At 44.9% G+C, this 17,755-nt stretch overlaps 1 protein-coding gene across 4 annotated transcripts; it reads left to right on the forward strand.

Annotated features, from left to right (window-relative positions):
- Positions 1-1,676: 1,676 nt before the first annotated feature.
- TGIF1 (TGFB induced factor homeobox 1) lies at positions 1,677-10,706 on the forward strand. 4 transcript variants are annotated; one of them, XM_014587058.2, is made up of 4 exons: positions 1,677-1,825; positions 2,017-2,197; positions 8,882-9,108; positions 9,904-10,685. In XM_014587058.2, exons 2-4 carry the CDS (start codon positions 2,182-2,184, stop codon positions 10,477-10,479), a joined length of 819 nt encoding a protein of 272 aa, XP_014442544.1. In that variant the 5' UTR covers positions 1,677-1,825; positions 2,017-2,181; the 3' UTR covers positions 10,480-10,685. The 4 variants fall into 4 exon arrangements, with proteins under 4 accessions (XP_014442544.1, XP_006146552.1, XP_006146555.1 ...); XM_006146490.3 differs by lacking the exon at positions 1,677-1,825 and having other exon boundaries at positions 1,858-2,197; positions 9,904-10,706; XM_006146493.3 differs by lacking the exons at positions 1,677-1,825; positions 2,017-2,197 and adding an exon at positions 3,564-3,783 and having other exon boundaries at positions 9,904-10,706.
- Positions 10,707-17,755: the final 7,049 nt, after the last annotated feature.

Below are 17,755 nucleotides of genomic sequence, written 5' to 3' on the forward strand. Positions count from 1 at the left end.
CGCGAAGTCGCCGCGTCGGCCGGCCCCGGCTCCTCCTCCCTGCGTCTCTCCTCCCACCTTTCCCGGCTCCCCGGCGGATGTGAGCCACCAATCCCAGCAACAAACAACCCTTCAAATGCAATCACGCAGCGGCCTTGTAACGGGCGGCGGGCGGGGGCGCCGGCCCCTCCTCGCGCCACATCTGTCCTGCAGTCGGGCGCAGCAGCTGATTCATCTGCAGCCAGGCCCGCGGAAGGAACTGCGCTCCAGGCAGTTGAGGGCAGCCTCCAGCCGGGCGGTTTCTCCCCTGGACCACGTTTCCCCCTTGTGCTGTTAGATGTGTGTTCTCTTACGTGCCGAGCAGTCGGCCCACCACGCAAGAAAAAAGTTGTAAGGTTGCTGCCTTCTGGGAGTGTCGCCTTTTTCCTTGTTGATTCATTTTAAGTCCTGTAATTGGAAAAAAAAAAAAAAAAAAACCACCCAAGCTTTTTAAACGCTGGCCGTAATGCACTCATGGGGCGGCGGGAGTGCCCTTTTTGGGGGGAGCGTGGGAAGGGGAGCTTGGCTTTCACTTGAAGTGTAATCCTGAAACGCAGCCTCCAAGTCTAGTCTTCGTAGGCTGCCTTAGTCCTCCTCGGGCTTAACCTTATTTCCACGAAACTTCTCCTGCCGGGATCTCCATCGAGGTTACAAAACAAAAAAGCACAGAGCCGAAACTGCGGGCAGACCCGGGCGCTGACGTCTCCACCGGGCTTATTTACGCTTTGGGTTTTTCTTTCTTTTTTAAGTGACGGGTAACGTCTTAGCTGTGGCATATAACAGTTCATTTACTGCAAAACGACGGGACATACCCACGCGAAACTTAAACCCACGTGAGGAGACGCTCGTTTCTTGAGATCAGCCAAACAGTATCTGGTCTTTTAAAGGGAAATTTCATCCAGGAGCTCGCGTTGAAGCCCTCCGAATTCAACTAAAATAAGCCAACAGGAGCGCGCGTTGACTTAAGGGCTAGTTTCGGTTTGAAATATGGGAGGGGAGGTGGGGTTCCATAGTAGGGTTTAAGTCCCCAAAGCAGACACTAACAGGAGCAGCGGCGGCATGGTCGCTCCTTTCCTGTATGGGGGGGGTCAGGAGGAGTCACTGTGGGACGGGCGCGCACCCTGACCGTCCCCCATGCTGAGACGTTTAAAGAGCATGTGAGCATGACAAGTGTCTGTCCGCAACGTGTCAGATTTCGAAACTGCCTTGCAATCTAGTCCGGAACTCGCAGCTTTAGCCCGGGGGAACAGACATTCGCCCAGGGTGTCTATGTCTCATCCCCCCCCACCCCTCACTGTCGCTGGAGGAAGAGCCCCGGGAGGAGGGTGCGCCGTGCCGCGCCCGCGTGTCAATGGCAGCCGCGCATTCTGGAAGGAGTTGGTTCTTGTCCGAATACTTTTCCTCCGTGCCCCGCCCCTTGAATCTGAAGCGGCTGTCTTCTGCGACTGAGGCAGGGACCTTGGAGTTTGGGACAGCTGTCAAAACGAGAAGGAGAGCCTTTACTTCCCTGGGGTGGAGGAAGGATAGGAAGGGGCGTCTTTTTTTCCCCCATCTGTTGCAATTTCCTAATCAAACGCACCCTAGCCAACCCGGGAAGAAAGGCCCAAACGAGAAGCCGGGGGTGCAAGGCTGGTGTCTCCGCCGCCAGGCGAAAAATGCGGGCGCTGTGCGTGCGGCAGGCAGGAACGATTCCGTTTCTGGGTTCCACCCCCATCCCCCCCCACGAGGGACGGGTGACAACGGCCTGGGAGGCAAGGAGTGAGACAGCGCGGCCGCGGAGCTCGGTCCTGTCCACCCGGGCTGGAAGGTGCGGGGGAGGGGCGGGTACCTTCCCTCCTCGCCTCTCTCACTCTGACAGCGCCGAGGTGCGCCGAGCAGGAGCGGGGAACAAAGGAGCGGAGTGGGGAGGGGAGCGCGTTGGGCGAGGGAGAGCCCCCGGGCGGCTGCCAGAAGCTCCCGGCAGGAGGAAGCCCAAGTGTCACTTGAATTCCACCCAAGGAGCGGGCGACTGGGATCCGAGCGCCTTGTTTAGCAATAACGGCTGGAACACGTCCTACAAGTTACGGGAGAGTCTCTGTGAAGAGGACGAGCGCTTCTTCCCTGTGGCCCAGCTCCTGGCTCCTCCGGACCCCAGCAGTGCGGCGCTGGGAGGCGAGCTCCAGGATGAAAAGCAAGAAAGGTAAGGCGGTCGGCAGGCCCGCGCGCCGGGGGCGCGGGTAACGTGCGGGCCGGCGGCGCTGGCCTCTGGGCGAGAGTGACTTGGGGGACTTTTCCGCCCTGGGGCTCAAGCTGGAGCGGCCGCCCTTCCCGTTTGGAGGCTGCGTCTGAAAGGGCAGTTGCTGTTTTCCTTCTAGACACAACACGCGGAGCTGCAGCGTGGAGACCAGCCTCTCCACGCTGCTGGCACGTTGTCAAGAAACACGCTCAGCGCCGTGTTAGTGCGCCTCCAAGTTTCATTGTCTCAGCCCACACCCCACGCTCAGCCTGGCCGCCGCGTGGCTTCTGCTGGCGCTTTCTCGCGGCCAGAGGGGTTGGAGTCGGTATCAGGAAAGACCCCGGCCTCTCATTTCCCGGTCGGAACTCCCAGCGGCAGGGACCACGGAGTCACCAAGTCTTTGTCTGAAAGTTGGAATCGGGGCCCCCAACCCGACCCTGGCCCCCAGCACTGTTCCTTAGGGATGTGGTATTTTCACGATCGAGGGAGTGTGGTTCTGGACCCCCACATCTCCCGGGTGTAAACAGCTTTGGCGAGCTAGACTTTTTTTTTTTTTATAGTCTCAGTCTCCAAGTTTTCCCACGAAGAATGTAGGGAAGATGAAGAGTCAGTACACCCGGCCAGCAGCTTAAAGCGGCACGCAGTCACAATGTGACAAGCAGGCTTGGTTGTAAGTGCAAAGAGCGAGGCTGTAGTCACCAAGTCTTTGTCTGAAAGTTGGAATCGGGGCCCCCAACCCGACCCTGGCCCCAGTACTGTTCCTTAGGGATGTGGTATTTTCACGATCGAGGGAGTGTGGTTCTGGACCCCCACATCTCCCGGGTGTAAACAGCTTTGGCGAGCTAGACTTTTTTTTTTTTTATAGTCTCAGTCTCCAAGTTTTCCCACGAAGAATGTAGGGAAGATGAAGAGTCAGTACACCCGGCCAGCAGCTTAAAGCGGCACGCAGTCACAATGTGACAAGCAGGCTTGGTTGTAAGTGCAAAGAGCGAGGCTGTCATTGTTTCCACTAAGCGTTCGGGAAGCTTTACAACTAAAACTTGCCGTCAGTCTGGTTTAAAAAACAAAATACACAGGGAAAAAAAATAACCGAAAGGTCAAAGAATGTGAAGTCCCTTTTGAAGTTAACTTGGAGCCCCGACTGGGAGGTCCCCCGAGTGTTCCGTCGTGGGCTGGAGTTGGCTTTTCTGTTGTGATTTATGTGGAGTGCTTCAAAACAGAAGTTGATCGCTCGGGGAGCGGGGGCGGGGGCGCTGCTGCGCATGCCCGGGAGCCTCCGAGTTTGTAACGCACATTCTTGCAGACCCGGCCGAGGTGCGGCTCCGGCGGCTGGGGGCTGTGCTGGGGCAGCGCTCGCCCCTCACCGGTCCTTTGGACCGTTTGCACCTCAGGTCTCTGTGACCCCGTGGAGACTGAAGCAGGCGGAACTTCTGTCTCCCCAGACTTTCCCAGCGGCAGTGACGCTAAACGTGAAAGCTCGGGTCACCTAGTAGTCGTAGACCTCTCTGCAGATCCCTCCCCAGGGACCGAGTGGGAACACGGGCGCTCAGGTTTGGGGCATTTAACTTGGTTCTGTAAGAAGACACGCGGGAGGCGTGGGGCGCCTGGAGGAAGCCGGGTCATCCCTCGGTGGGACTGACAGGCCTGGCCCCTTGCCGGGACGCGTTCTCTGTCCTGCGTGGTGGGGAGTGGTTTTGAAGAAGGTCTGAAGCGCGGAATGCACAGCTTGGGTCCTCCAGGGGCGGAGGGACTCCCCGCATTGTTCAGCCCCCATCCCCGCCTCAGTACCCCCAGGGCTCCTCCCCGCTCTTTGCTGGTTCCCCACCCCTCAGCGCCAGAAGAGGCGAGGCCGGCCCCGCGGCCGAGTCGGTGGGAGCGAGCAACAGGATCCCCAGCCCTGGGCACGCGGGGTCCTGCCACCAGCGCCGACTCGCGGAAACAATGAAAGGTGACGCGTTGGAGGGGAAACTTTGCGACAGGCCCAGGGCTCGTGGGGGGAGCGGAGACCTCAGAGGGTATCCAGGGTTCTTTCCCTTTTGAGGTTTCCCTGGCACCTCTGCTGGGGGTGGCCAGGTCCTGAGAATGTGGGTTCAGTGTCACATTTCTATTGATAGTTTCTTGTGGCCCTAAGGTTGGAAGTCCTGGTCGTGCCAAGTCCTGCAGCTTGCTGGCGGATTTCGGCTGGGCTGGGAAACTCAAGAACAAAAGCTACTTGCCTGCCTCGTCGGGCTCCTCCCTCTCTCCGCGTTCCTCCGCGGCTCTGCCCCCCAGGTCTAAAACTACCTGGGAGGGGAGAGAGCCTCCCCTGCCCGCTCCGGGAGCACCCCGAAGTCCGTCCCGCCTATTGTCTGTCTTGTGTTAAGTCTGAATTAACTTAAAACGATGGCACTTTGAACGCAGAGGTTTGGTAGGACTGGTTCGTGATCATGGTGTGTCCTCTTCTGGCAAGCTGAACGTGCCAAAAAGATATCCTGGAGTTTGGATGAGGAGAACCCCTGCATTTTTTTCGGGGCTAGTTTCTGCCTGTGTTGAATTCTTGCTTTACGATTGTTCTTTGGCAAGGGCCACATCGGGTTTCAGTGACTTGGTAGATTGGATTCCTGTCTTTTCTCCAGGGAGATATTCTGATCGGGAAACTTTTTAGGTTGGGCTTGCATTCTCCGAGTCGTCTATTTCAGCTTTTTCCCTTCGACCTTGTTTCTAGATCCTTTTCTAGTCTTACCGACTGGTAAAATCCAATCACTATTGCTTTGCCTCCCCCTCCCATCTTGACGTGACAGGGCTGTTCAGAAAAGAAAGCCGAGAAACTAGACTGCTTCTTAGAGCTGTGGAATCCACAGGCCATCTTGCGGCTTTCTGCACAACATTTCCTTGTATGTGGATGAAGTAAAAGAGGATTGTGATTCTGCCCACCCCAAACACATTTTTTAAAGTGTAAGCAAAGCAAGACATTTGGAAACTAGCCGTAACCGGGAATGTTTTCAAAAGCTCTGTTACAATAGGAAATGAGTAAGGAGGAAAAGTCTTTTTGTTTTTCCAAGTTGAGCCACAATCAAGAGGGAGAGTTTTAATGAAAACAGTCCTGACAGCAGCAAACGTGGTTTTGCTGCAGTGAAATACCAGCTGGCATAGCCAAGGAACTCAAGTCTCAACTTCCTGTTACTTCAGCTTTTGTGCACATATTGGAAATATTTGTTAAGACGTCCAGGGCCTGGCATTCATTTATTTAAATGAACTGAGAACAGTAAAGTCGCCTTACAGTTTGGTGTTGCTTAACTGAAACCTGCTTTTGTGTCGCTAAATTATTCTGAAAGATCAAGCTTTCTTGTCAAACTAACCAAGCAGATCAAAGGGCAGGCTTCAGAGTTTTTGTTTGTTTGTTCCAAACTCTTTGTTATTACCAACTTACAGTTGGGAATTCACTGTTCATTGAGCAAATTTTCACACTTTCTAGATTAAAAATAAAAAAGGGGGGTTGGTGGAGATAATACCCTTGAGGAAAATGTCTGGCTTTTCAGACACTGGAGAGTTTGTACAAATTGCTTTATTCAGATTTGCTTTAGTCATTCAATTAACTTGACACGTTCTTAAAAGTTAGATTTATTTAATTATCAAAACAATGTGAAACAAACTTTCGGTTTTTTAAGGCCTTTTATTAATAGTTCTTGGGGCTGTCAGGCCGCATGGTGCTTAAGGGGCTGGATACCCACATGGTTGACTATGGTTCGAGTCCGGACCTGGTGACTTTTCCCCTCTCTCTCCCTTTCTCTCTCTTTTGCTGGCCAAATTTAAGAAAATAATAATAATTAATTTAAAATAAATTGTTCTTCACCCAAGGGTTGGCAGGTGACCTGGTTAAAGCACTGGACTCCCACGTGGCTGACAGCAGTTTGAGTCCTGGACCTGTTGGCTTGCTTTCTTACTTTTTCCTCTTTTTCTCTGGTCTAATTAAGAAATAATAACAATAATTTAGTTAAATAAATAATCCTTTAAAAAAGAAAAGTTCTTTATCCACATTTCAATACAGATTTTGAAAGTTTCTCATCTTCTCAACAGTGAAAACAGTTTTTTAAATATGCTGTTTACGAAAACTTAAAAGAAGTTTAATTCACTCTTCAGGGAAAGGAAACTTCAGATACATGGTAGTTACCATTTAGGATTCTTGCAGTGGTTTATATTTTAAAGCTGTTTGGTTAAGCCTTGAGCTAAAGTGAATTTGCAAGGCCATCCACTTCTTTTGTTAGAACTTGCTTTACTTTGTCTTAGAAAAGTTTCTGCCTTTGCTGGAGAAACGCCCTGCGGCAACTTCTGCCCCCTGTAGTCCAAAAGCAAAAATAATGCCACCAGTAAAGTTAGTCAATTCAAAGGATAGTTTTTTTAAATTCCTTAAAAATATGAATATATTAAATGATTTATTTCTATAAGGATCATTCTGTTTTTATTTCCTATCGAGATATACTGGCTCAATGAAGGTTGTGTGATTTTTTTTTTTTTAACCAAAATTATACACTACAGAGGGAAAAAGATATACAGAGCTACAAATGCATAGCGTCAAGATTTTTTTTGTGGTATTTTAAATTAATTTCCCTAATAAAGAGATATTTAACAGCAGTTTGAGTCCTGGACCTGTTGGCTTGCTTTCTTACTTTTTCCTCTTTTTCTCTGGTCTAATTAAGAAATAATAACAATAATTTAGTTAAATAAATAATCCTTTAAAAAAGAAAAGTTCTTTATCCACATTTCAATACAGATTTTGAAAGTTTCTCATCTTCTCAACAGTGAAAACAGTTTTTTAAATATGCTGTTTACGAAAACTTAAAAGAAGTTTAATTCACTCTTCAGGGAAAGGAAACTTCAGATACATGGTAGTTACCATTTAGGATTCTTGCAGTGGTTTATATTTTAAAGCTGTTTGGTTAAGCCTTGAGCTAAAGTGAATTTGCAAGGCCATCCACTTCTTTTGTTAGAACTTGCTTTACTTTGTCTTAGAAAAGTTTCTGCCTTTGCTGGAGAAACGCCCTGCGGCAACTTCTGCCCCCTGTAGTCCAAAAGCAAAAATAATGCCACCAGTAAAGTTAGTCAATTCAAAGGATAGTTTTTTTAAATTCCTTAAAAATATGAATATATTAAATGATTTATTTCTATAAGGATCATTCTGTTTTTATTTCCTATCGAGATATACTGGCTCAATGAAGGTTGTGTGATTTTTTTTTTTTTAACCAAAATTATACACTACAGAGGGAAAAAGATATACAGAGCTACAAATGCATAGCGTCAAGATTTTTTTTGTGGTATTTTAAATTAATTTCCCTAATAAAGAGATATTTAAAATTTGTCTTCAAAAGAGAGGAAGCATTTTAGTCATTCAAAGTTGCCAGTTGTTGTTTTGAAAGGTGCAGTTAATAGCATTTGTTATTAAAATTTTTTTTAAGTTCAAAATGAGGGCTTGAATTTTTATTGATCTCAGTCAGTGCAATTTGAATATTCTCTATGGCTTGTGAATTCTTAAAATTTCTCTTAGGATTAAAGTAGTTAATAGCCAAAAGAATTTTCTTTGGAAGTTGCATTTCCGTTTTCTTTGCCATGTAATAAATTTAAAACTGAACCCTTGTTTATTGATGGAGTATTCTAGGTTCAGATTAAACTGGAAGCTGAAGTTTATGGAAGATTTTATATTTATTCCAAAATTTAAATTTATGGAAAAGTTTTAAGTATTAGGTATCTTTTAGCCTCTAACCAAGGTACCAATAGCAGAATTTTTTTGTTGTTGTTAAAAACTGGAAACTTAGTGACTATATTTAATAAAGAAGTGACTAGTACTTTCCATTAAAAGTTAGGTGGCTTAATGATAATAAATTGAAAATATAAGAAAAGGTAGGCATCTTGGCCAGGCCTGCATGCCAGTGATCCTGGCTGGCTGAGGCCAGAATTGTGGCTTCAGTACCACGCTGGGGGTGGGTACGTGACTTTAATCTCTTTGCTCTAATGGAAGAAGTAAAACTTGAAAAGTAGATGCCTAGTTTTTAATGAGTATAAATAACAGTGAATAAGAAGTGACCCTGGAGATACCAGAAAATTTGAGAATGTGTTTTACCTTTAGAATACTAGTTGCATTCAGCATGGAATTTTCCCTTTATTTGAGTGGGAAAAAAAGTACAAATCCTCCCCTTTCTTTCAAACCTTCAATGGGAATAGAAGGAAGAATAACAATTAAAATGTACATTAGAATAGATTGTTTTTTTCCCAATTTTCAGTGACCTTAAAGAAAAGGAGGTTGTCAGACACATTCCAACTGCCTTTTTCAAATGTGGCAAATTACTCACTTTGGGTGCAGTTTGTTTCCTCGGGTGGATTAGATGAAAGACTTCTGAACGTCATTCAGAAGGAATGTGCAAAGTTAAATTCTAGAGGAATGGCTAAGCGAGGGCGACTCACGATGAACTGAGACTCTACCACGTGCCGCCCGTCCAGTTCCTCTCAGGATTTTACCTGTGCCCTGCTAATTCAGGACGGAAAACACGCTGGCCCTTCACCTTGCTCTCAGGAGTTGAGAAAACCTGATTATCCCAAATGGTCAGAACACATGAGCTTTGCAATAGGTGCCCTGCAGATAAAAGCGAGTGACTGTCGGCCTTTGTCCTTTCCTAGGAGTTGTTGCCGCGTCAGGCAGTGAGACTGAGGATGAGGACAGCATGGACATTCCCTTGGACCTGTCCTCTTCAGCCGGCTCAGGCAAGAGGAGGAGAAGGGGCAACCTGCCCAAGGAGTCGGTTCAGATTCTCCGGGACTGGCTGTATGAGCACCGATACAACGCCTATCCCTCCGAGCAGGAGAAAGCATTACTGTCTCAGCAAACTCACTTGTCGACACTACAGGTAAGGAAAAAGCACAAGGCTTGTGCACGCATTCTTATTTTCTAAGTCATTTTATTGCATTCCTGTGTGTCAAAGTCACTTAGCTCCTCCCCATGCAAAAGGAAAAAAAAGAGAAATAGCCTTTAATTGTAAACTTTATAGTGCTAAAAGCTAATAACTGGTTATTGAGAGAATACAAACACTTGACAGTCATCTGTCAGATAGCATTTCTTTTCATCTAAAAGAGTCCTTTTTTATGCAGCACACATTAAAAAAAAAAAAAGAAAAAGGCTAAGCCTTACTCTATTGCCCAGGAAACTGGTTTGATATTTAAACAAGGACAGACTTCAGTGAGGTAATTCATGTTCTGTCTGTTGACATAGTCATTTGAACTGGGAAAAATCAGTTACTGGGAGGAGTGGCCCTTTTCATACAGGAAAGGTTTTTCTGTAGTTGATTAACCTACATGTTGTGGCAGTAGGTAATAGGTTAAAATGGGGAGAGTTAAAAGGTAAACCTCTTCTTCCCTAAATTTATTTTCAGGTAGTTGAGACAGTATACCTTTTCCTTTTGAAGAGGTTTAAGGATAAGACCCCAAGAAAGGGGAAATTTGTAGTAAAAGAGGAGTTTTATGACAGGAGGCAGCTTTCCTGACTGAGCTCAAATACCTGCAAATAACTTCGGGAGTCTAAATTAGCCTTTTCATGCCTCCCTTAATACCAAGAGAAAGATGAATGGGGCATCCCCTAGAACGTTCTCAGTACCTGCTTGCTGAGTGAATGGAGACAGTGTTAAAGCGAACCGATATGATTTCAGGTCTGTAACTGGTTCATCAACGCCCGTCGCAGGCTCCTCCCTGACATGCTGAGAAAGGATGGCAAAGATCCCAATCAGTTCACAATTTCCCGCCGTGGGGCCAAGATCTCGGAAGCTAACTCTGTGGATTCGGCAGTGGGCATCAAAAACTTCCTGCCGGCTTTAGAGGAGACCCCATTTCATTCCTGTACAGCTGGACCAAACCCAACCCTAGGGAGACCGCTGTCTCCTAAGTCGGCTTCGCCAGGATCGATCTTGGCCCGCCCCTCGGTGATCTGCCATACCACTGTGACTGCATTGAAAGACGTGCCTTTCTCTCTCTGCCAGCCAGTTGGGGTGGGACAAAACACAGACATCCAGCAGATAGCAGCCGGCAACTTTACAGACACCTCTCTCATGTACCCAGAGGACATGTGTAAATCTGGACCAAGTACAAACACGCAGAGTGGTCTTTTCAACACTCCTCCCCCGACTCCACCGGACCTCAACCAAGATTTTAGTGGATTTCAGCTTCTAGTGGATGTTGCACTCAAACGGGCTGCGGAGATGGAGCTTCAGGCGAAACTTACAGCGTAACACACCAAACCCTTCTCAGAAATGTCATGGCTGCCGGGGTGATGGCAAGAGATAAACTGCATTATTTTATATATTTTTTTATTAATATTTGCACATGGGATTGCTAAAATGAAGCTTCCTGTTACTGAGATCTTCAGTGGAATACAGTCATTCCAAGAACTATAAACTCAAAGCTACTGTAGAAACAAAGGGTTTTCTTTTTTCAATGTTTCTTGGTAGAGTATTGATAATGTGAGATGCTTCCCAATATCATGTGATTTTTGTTTTTTTTTCTCCCCTTCCCCTTTTTTGTTTTTTTTTTCTTTCAGACTGTGCAATACTTAGAGAACCTATAGCATCTTCTCATTCCCATGTGGAACAGGATGCCCACATACTGTCTAATTAATAAATTTTCCATTTTTTTTCCAAACAAGTATGAATTTAGTCAACTGATTGATGCCTTTTTTTTCATGACAATAAAGTATTTTCTTTAAAAGTTATTGTAATGCAGAGTATTTTGTTGAGGGAGCAGCTTTGTAAAAATGAGTAGCACTATAGCACCCAATTGAGCAGGAAGTTGTTGGGGGGTAGGGTGGAGTGTGACTTAGGGGGGTGTCACCAGCTCTTTGAAGAACTATAGACAACAACCCATTATGTATAAACAGGATGTGTGATATTTACTCTTGATAGGAGGCAAAGCAGGTCCTTCAGTCTTAATTTAAAACTGTAGGACAAATTGAAATTAAGCATTTCATCAGTGTTGATAGCTAACTTCTGAATCCCTTGGTGATCTGTCCTCTTCTAAAACATCGCCTGGTTGGGCCTGCAGGTGGCGTTGGTGGTTAAGACTCTGGACTCTCACGATCGCCCACAGTTTGAGTCCCAGACCTGGTGACTTGTTTTCTTCCTTTCCCTCTTTATTTCTCTGGTGAGTGTACGTGCCCTATAGCAAATTAAAATAACAATAAATACATTTAAATAAATTTTCCCCCCAGATTTTTGCTATAGGGTGCATGTGCTCACCAGAGAAACAGAGACAGAAAGTGAGAAATTACTCCCTGGGGGGGATGGCCATGCCACTATCCCTTCTCTTCCATTCTCTTGGGATTTGGGTACGCACCCACCAGGGGGTGATTTTTGCCCTGTCAGGCCCAGAACTCGAAACTGTAGTGAGCCATGTGGGAGTCCTGCCATCTGCTGGCCCAATAAATAATTCTTTAAAAAATAATTGCCGTGTTGAAAAGCGAAACCTTGAAGTACCTGGTCAAGGCTTGTTAGTTTGCAGAAGTAAAAAACAACCCAAGCAATCTTAGCATTGTCCTCTTCCTTGTCACCCTTGAAAGTAACCCTTGTTCAGTGGGACAGTTAGGTAAGGCCCTTGCATTCAAATATAGCATTAATTTGTGGAGAATTACTTATTAAAAATCTTAAAACATTTTGTAAAATAATGAGATACACAGTAGGATTTTGTCTATGATGGAATGGTTAGTTGATGAGGGAAACATTTTCCAAGGGCATCGTTTGTGAAAAAATGATGCCATGGACAAGAGTTTGTTGGGATGGACAATTGCTCGTAATGCCCAGATGGCCAGAAGGGAATTGGTAATGTTCCTTTCACTTACATGGTTGACCAGATTTGTCACATGCCACAGAATCATTCTTTGTAGTCGTGCTTAGTATGAGGTTTCTTTGTTGGTATAGTCATGTTCTTTCAGCCCTTCCCCAGCTATGAATTGTCCAAGTTTCAGGGAGCATCACAGCTTCAGTATTGTTTAAAGACTATCGAAAAATTCTTCCAAATTTTACTTTGTCTGATTTTTTTTTTCCCCATCAAGTTTATTTCTTCTATGAAAGAGATAGAGAGACAGGCAGCCTTAACAGGGTCACTATGTGCAATCCCTCCCTCCCTCATCTAACCAGGATAATGGCACATGCTCTCGATATAGGGAGACCTTGGGACTCATCCAGGATCACCTTGTAGCTTCTAACATTACGGAGCACTATGTTAAAACCAAGGCTGTCCAAAAGTTTTTCTCTAGTTTTTGAAACTATACTTTAAAAGGTTTCTACTGTAGAAAGTGCTAAATTCAAAGGTTTTTGGGGGAGGGGCAGCAGGTGGCATGGCAGTTAAGATGCTGGACTTCCACATTGGTGACTGCTGTTCGAGTTCCCAGACCTGGCACCTTGAAAATTATACCAAGTGCGTGTGCATGTGTGCCCAAAATTTCAGGAGGAGAATGAGGAAGGGATTGTGGTGGGGCCATTCTCCCTGGGGACGTTTTCTCCCTCTCTCACCTGAGCGCACGTGCCCTATGGCAAAAACCTTAAATAAAACAAAACCACTTTTTTTTTTTTTTTTTTGGTAAATGAAAACTCAAAATTACAACCAAGAGGTATAAGGAAATTGAGTGAAAGGTGTTCTAGGCTATCCTAGGGTGCAGTGTTGAAGGGATATCAACTCAGGGTCACAGAATGATTTAAAACCAAATGAAATTACTGAAAGTAAATGGAACACAGTAAACATGAATAAAAATGAAATACGAGTGGTTAAGCATTGTTGCTTATTCCAATTATCAGATCAAAAGTCTAAAATTTTTGGTTTAATACAAATAAAGGAGACCAGCAAATGCCAAAAGCCTGACCCTGTAGCTCACTAGGAGAGAAAAGTTGCCCTATGAGTCATTGGAAAGAAAAATGTCAAGGGAGAGTGAAACCCAACACTTAGGCATTGCTTATTTTTATTTTATTTTATTTTTTATAAAGATTATGTCTTCCATAAAAGAAAAAGACAGGTCATCCCCAACATGATTTTCACGTCCTCCACCCCACCCTCAGCCAAGCAGGATCATGGCGCACATGCACACTCCCACACACGTGTACAGAGGCTTTTTGGACACAAACTCCAACCCTTTCTGTGTGACTTGATCATTGTGGAGGACTGCATTACTGCTGCCATGCTGGTGCTGGCCTGCTGATGTTTTCGTTTATTTTCTCCCACTCGAAATTGTTATAAATCCTGATTGGTAGCAGGATCTAACAAATGTCAACCATTATTGAAAAAAAAAGGTAAATAACTTAAAAGCTAAGTGTAAAAGTTATTATCTGGGCCAGCAAGTGGTGTGGTGGTTGGTGGTTAAGGTGCTGGACTCCCATATGACTGACCACAGTTCTAGTCCCAGACCTGGTGTCTTGCTTTCTCACTTTCTCGCTCTTTCTCTCTCTCTCTCTCTCTCTCTCGATGAGTGCTTATGCAAATTTTAAAAAATCATAGTAAATAAAATTAAGTAAGTGGGGGCCTGGGACTAGCAGATGGCTTAATGGTTATGTCCCTGGACTCCCACATAGTCATCTGTGGTTCGAATCTCAGACCAGAGAGCTTGAAACTGACATCAGGCATGTGTGCGTGTATGCCCAAAATCCCAGGAGGACACTGGAGGAGAAGCGATTGCGGTGTGGCCCTCCTCTCAGGGGAGTGATTGATTACTCGCTTTCTCTCTCTCTGTCTTGGTCTCTCTGGCAAGTGCATGCACCCTATAGCAAAAAGTCTCTCAAAAAAATAGTAAGTGGGAGCCAGCAAATGGTGTAGTGGTTATGTCACTGGACTCCCACATGGCTGACCAGTTTGAATCGTGGACCTTGTAGCTTAGAACTCATGCTGGGCGTGTCTGCATGCATGCCCAAGATCCTGAGAATGGAGGAGAAGGGATTGCAGTGTGGGGCATGATTTCTCACTTTCCCTCTCACTGTCTCTCTATGGCAAGCACATGTGCCCCATAGCAAAAAAACTCTTTTAAAAAAAATTAAGTGGAGGGACCAGCAGTTAGCGTAATGGCTATGTCGCTGGACTCCCACCTAGTCGACCATAGTTCGAGTCCTGGACCCAGTGGCTTAAACTCACACCGGGTATGTGTGCATGCGTGCCCAAGATCCCAAGAGGAGAATGGAAGAGAAGGGATTGTGGCATGGCCATCCGCCCTGGGGGGTGACTTCTCGCTTTCTATCTCTCTATCTCTCTGTCTCTGTCTGGCGAGCACATGCGCCCTATAGCAAAAACCTCTCCAAAAAAAGAAAAAAAAAATTTAGTGGGGCCAGCAGGTGAAGTGGTGGTTAGAGGTGCTGGACTCCCACATGGCCAACCGTGGTTCGAGTCCTAGACCTGATGATTTGCTTTCTCACTTGCCCCTCCCCCTGTCTCCGTTGTTCAAACTGGAAAATAATAATAATAAATAAAGTTAAATAAGAAATCATTCTTTAAAATTAATTCTGGGGCCAACAGATGGCATGAAGGTTGAGATACTAGACTCCCACGTGGTCACAACCATGGTTCAAGTCCTGGATCTGGCGGCTTACTTTCTCACTTTCTCTCTGTCACTCTCTGGTCAAATTGAAAAATGATAAAATGATAATAGTAAATAAAATAAAATAAATAATTCTTTAAACACATTAAGTAATTCTTTTTTAAAAAAAGCTAATGTCAAAACCAAATAGAAATTCTTTTATGTTTACATGGCATATTGTTTTTCATTTACTTTTTAAAAAAATTCTATTTATTTTTTAAAGTTTTTTTAAAGAATTATTTTATGTCTAGGACTTGAACCACAGTAGGCCATGTGGGAGTTCAATGCCTTAACCACTGTACCACTTGCCAGCTTCTTCATTTATTGTAACATATTTGTTCCTTTGTGTTTAAAGTTTATCTCAGGGTCGGCAGGTAGCATGGTAGTTGAGGCACTGGACTCCCACATGGCCAACCACAGTTCGAGTCTTGGACCTGGGGCCTTGCTTTCTGACTCTCCCTCTCTCTCTTTCTGGCCAAATTAAAATCTAATAATAATGATAAATTTGCCAGCTTCTTCATTTATTGTAACATATTTGTTCCTTTGTGTTTAAAGTTTATCTCAGGGTCGGCAGGTAGCATGGTAGTTGAGGCACTGGACTCCCACATGGCCAACCACAGTTCGAGTCTTGGACCTGGGGCCTTGCTTTCTGACTCTCCCTCTCTCTCTTTCTGGCCAAATTAAAATCTAATAATAATGATAAATAAATAATTCTTTAAAAAAAATTTTTTTTAAAGTTTATCTCATACGGCATGTAATTGTCTTCAATAATATCTGCCTTTTATTTAAAGTGTTTGTCAATGTACATTTAATGAAATTTGTTGATATATATACACACACATATATATATAACCTGAGAGAGTGGGAGGAAGATAGGAAGATGGAATTATTTTTGACACGGTCCCACCATATGGTCGTGATCTCTTGTCCAAGCACCCCAAGTAGACAGCACCAGAGACACACACCATCATGCCCAGCCAGTCTAGGTTGGGCTGGGGACTGAACCCGAGCTTACTACATGGCCTCAGCCATCAGGCAACAACTGTACCCTCTCACTTGAACCACCATGCTGGGCCTAATGTAACTGTTCATATGTTTGGATTCAGTTTACCATTTTGTGGTTTTATTTGTTTATTTTTTTCTCTATTCTTTTCTTGCCTTCTTTCAGGTTAGTTTAATATTTTATAGTATTTTGGTTTAAGTTTTCTATTGGTTTCTATATATCATTTAGAGACAGTCTTGCTACTTTGCCCAGACTGGAACTGAACTCATGACCCTTCTGCCTTAGCCTTCTGAGTAGCTGGGACTACAGGCAGGTACTGCTGCACTCAGCTTGTATTATTTTTTAATGGTTGTTCTTGGATTAAAAATTACAAATGTATCTTTAACTTAATATAATCTACTTAGGGTTAGGTAATATGATACAACTAATATTACTAAAATACAGACTTGCAACATATTTCCATTCACTTTTTTTAAAAATATATATTACAGCTATGTACATGATAAACTCAAGAGTATTGTTAGGATTTTTACTTAAGACAAACGTGAGTCTTATTCAGGCTGGCTCTATGGTGCGATAGAAGTCAGACTGTACTAACTTCTGTCCAAGTCCTGCCCTGGCAGCTTAAAAAACACGAGGCCTGTGTACATGGATACTCAGAATCTTTACCCAAAGGAGAGCTGGAGCAAAAGGATTGCAGCATGACCCTGACCCATTGTGGGTGCTTTCTTCTCTCTCTCTCTCTCTCACACACATGTGTGCAAGTAAAAAGCAAAATAAAGGGGCCAGCAGGTGGTGCAGTGGTCGAGGTGCTGTACTCCACAGGGCTGACCACAGTTTGAGTCCGTCTGTCTCTCTCTAGACGGTGAGGACACATGCCTTATAGCAGATTTTAAAAAGAAAATTAATAACAAATAAGATACAAGTTTAAAAAGCAAGATAAACAAAAAACATATTCCTTTTAAATAATTAAGAAAAAAAAAAAAGAACTCACTTTTCTGCTCTGCCCACCCCAATTCATTCTAGCACATTTCAACCACGAAGGCTGCAGTGTCCTGCCACCCATAGCCGGCTGAGAGAGGAGGGCTGCTCTCAGGCAGGTAAAGTCACACACTTGGACATCTTGACGTTACCTTTGTCTTTTTTTTTTTAAGTTGTTTTTTGGTCAGAGGGAGTGTGCCCTGGCCAGAGAAAGACAGAGAGGAAAAGTAAGAAAACATCCCACAGGGAGACAGCTATGATGCAGTCCCTTCTCCATTCATCTCTCGTGGTCCTGGCTATGCATGCACCCGAACCTAGCATGTTTTTCAAGCCATTGAGCCCCAGATTCAAACCATAGAGTCAGCCACGTGGGATCCAGAGCCTTAACTACCACACCATCTGCTGGCTCAAACCTCTCTCTCTCTCTCTCTTTTTTTAGAACTATTTATTTAATTTTACTTGTATTATCATTTAAAACAATTTTTTGCTGTAGGGCACATGCATTCACCAGAGAGAAAGAGAGGGAAAGTGAGAAAGCAAGCCACCAGGACCAGAACTCTAACCATGGTCGGCCATGTGGGACTCCAGCGCCTTAACCACCACGCCACCTGCTGGCCCACTTATCTAATGGTAGACAACTGTCCATTATCTATCTACTTTAGTCACTCTCCAGGCCATCAATTATTTTTCTGTTCATATAATTCTTTTGTTCACATTTTATGATTGTTACCTGTGGATTAGTCCGAAAGGGAAAAAAAAAAAAAACGACTCCATTGTTATTAGAGAAACTAGTATTAGGCCAGCTGTGGTATGGTGGTTGAGGTGACTGGATTCCACATGGCCAACTGCAAGATTCAAGTCCCGGACTTGGAGACTTGAAAACATGTTGGACAGGGGTGGGCAGATTGCATGGTGATTAAGGTGGCTGGACTCCCACATGGTTGACTGCGGTTCGCGTCCTGGACCTGGCGCGTCC

Source organism: Tupaia chinensis, unplaced genomic scaffold (assembly GCF_000334495.1).
Source record: "Tupaia chinensis unplaced genomic scaffold, TupChi_1.0 Scaffold000180_1, whole genome shotgun sequence".
In the NCBI taxonomy this organism is placed as follows: Eukaryota; Metazoa; Chordata; class Mammalia; order Scandentia; family Tupaiidae; genus Tupaia; species Tupaia belangeri.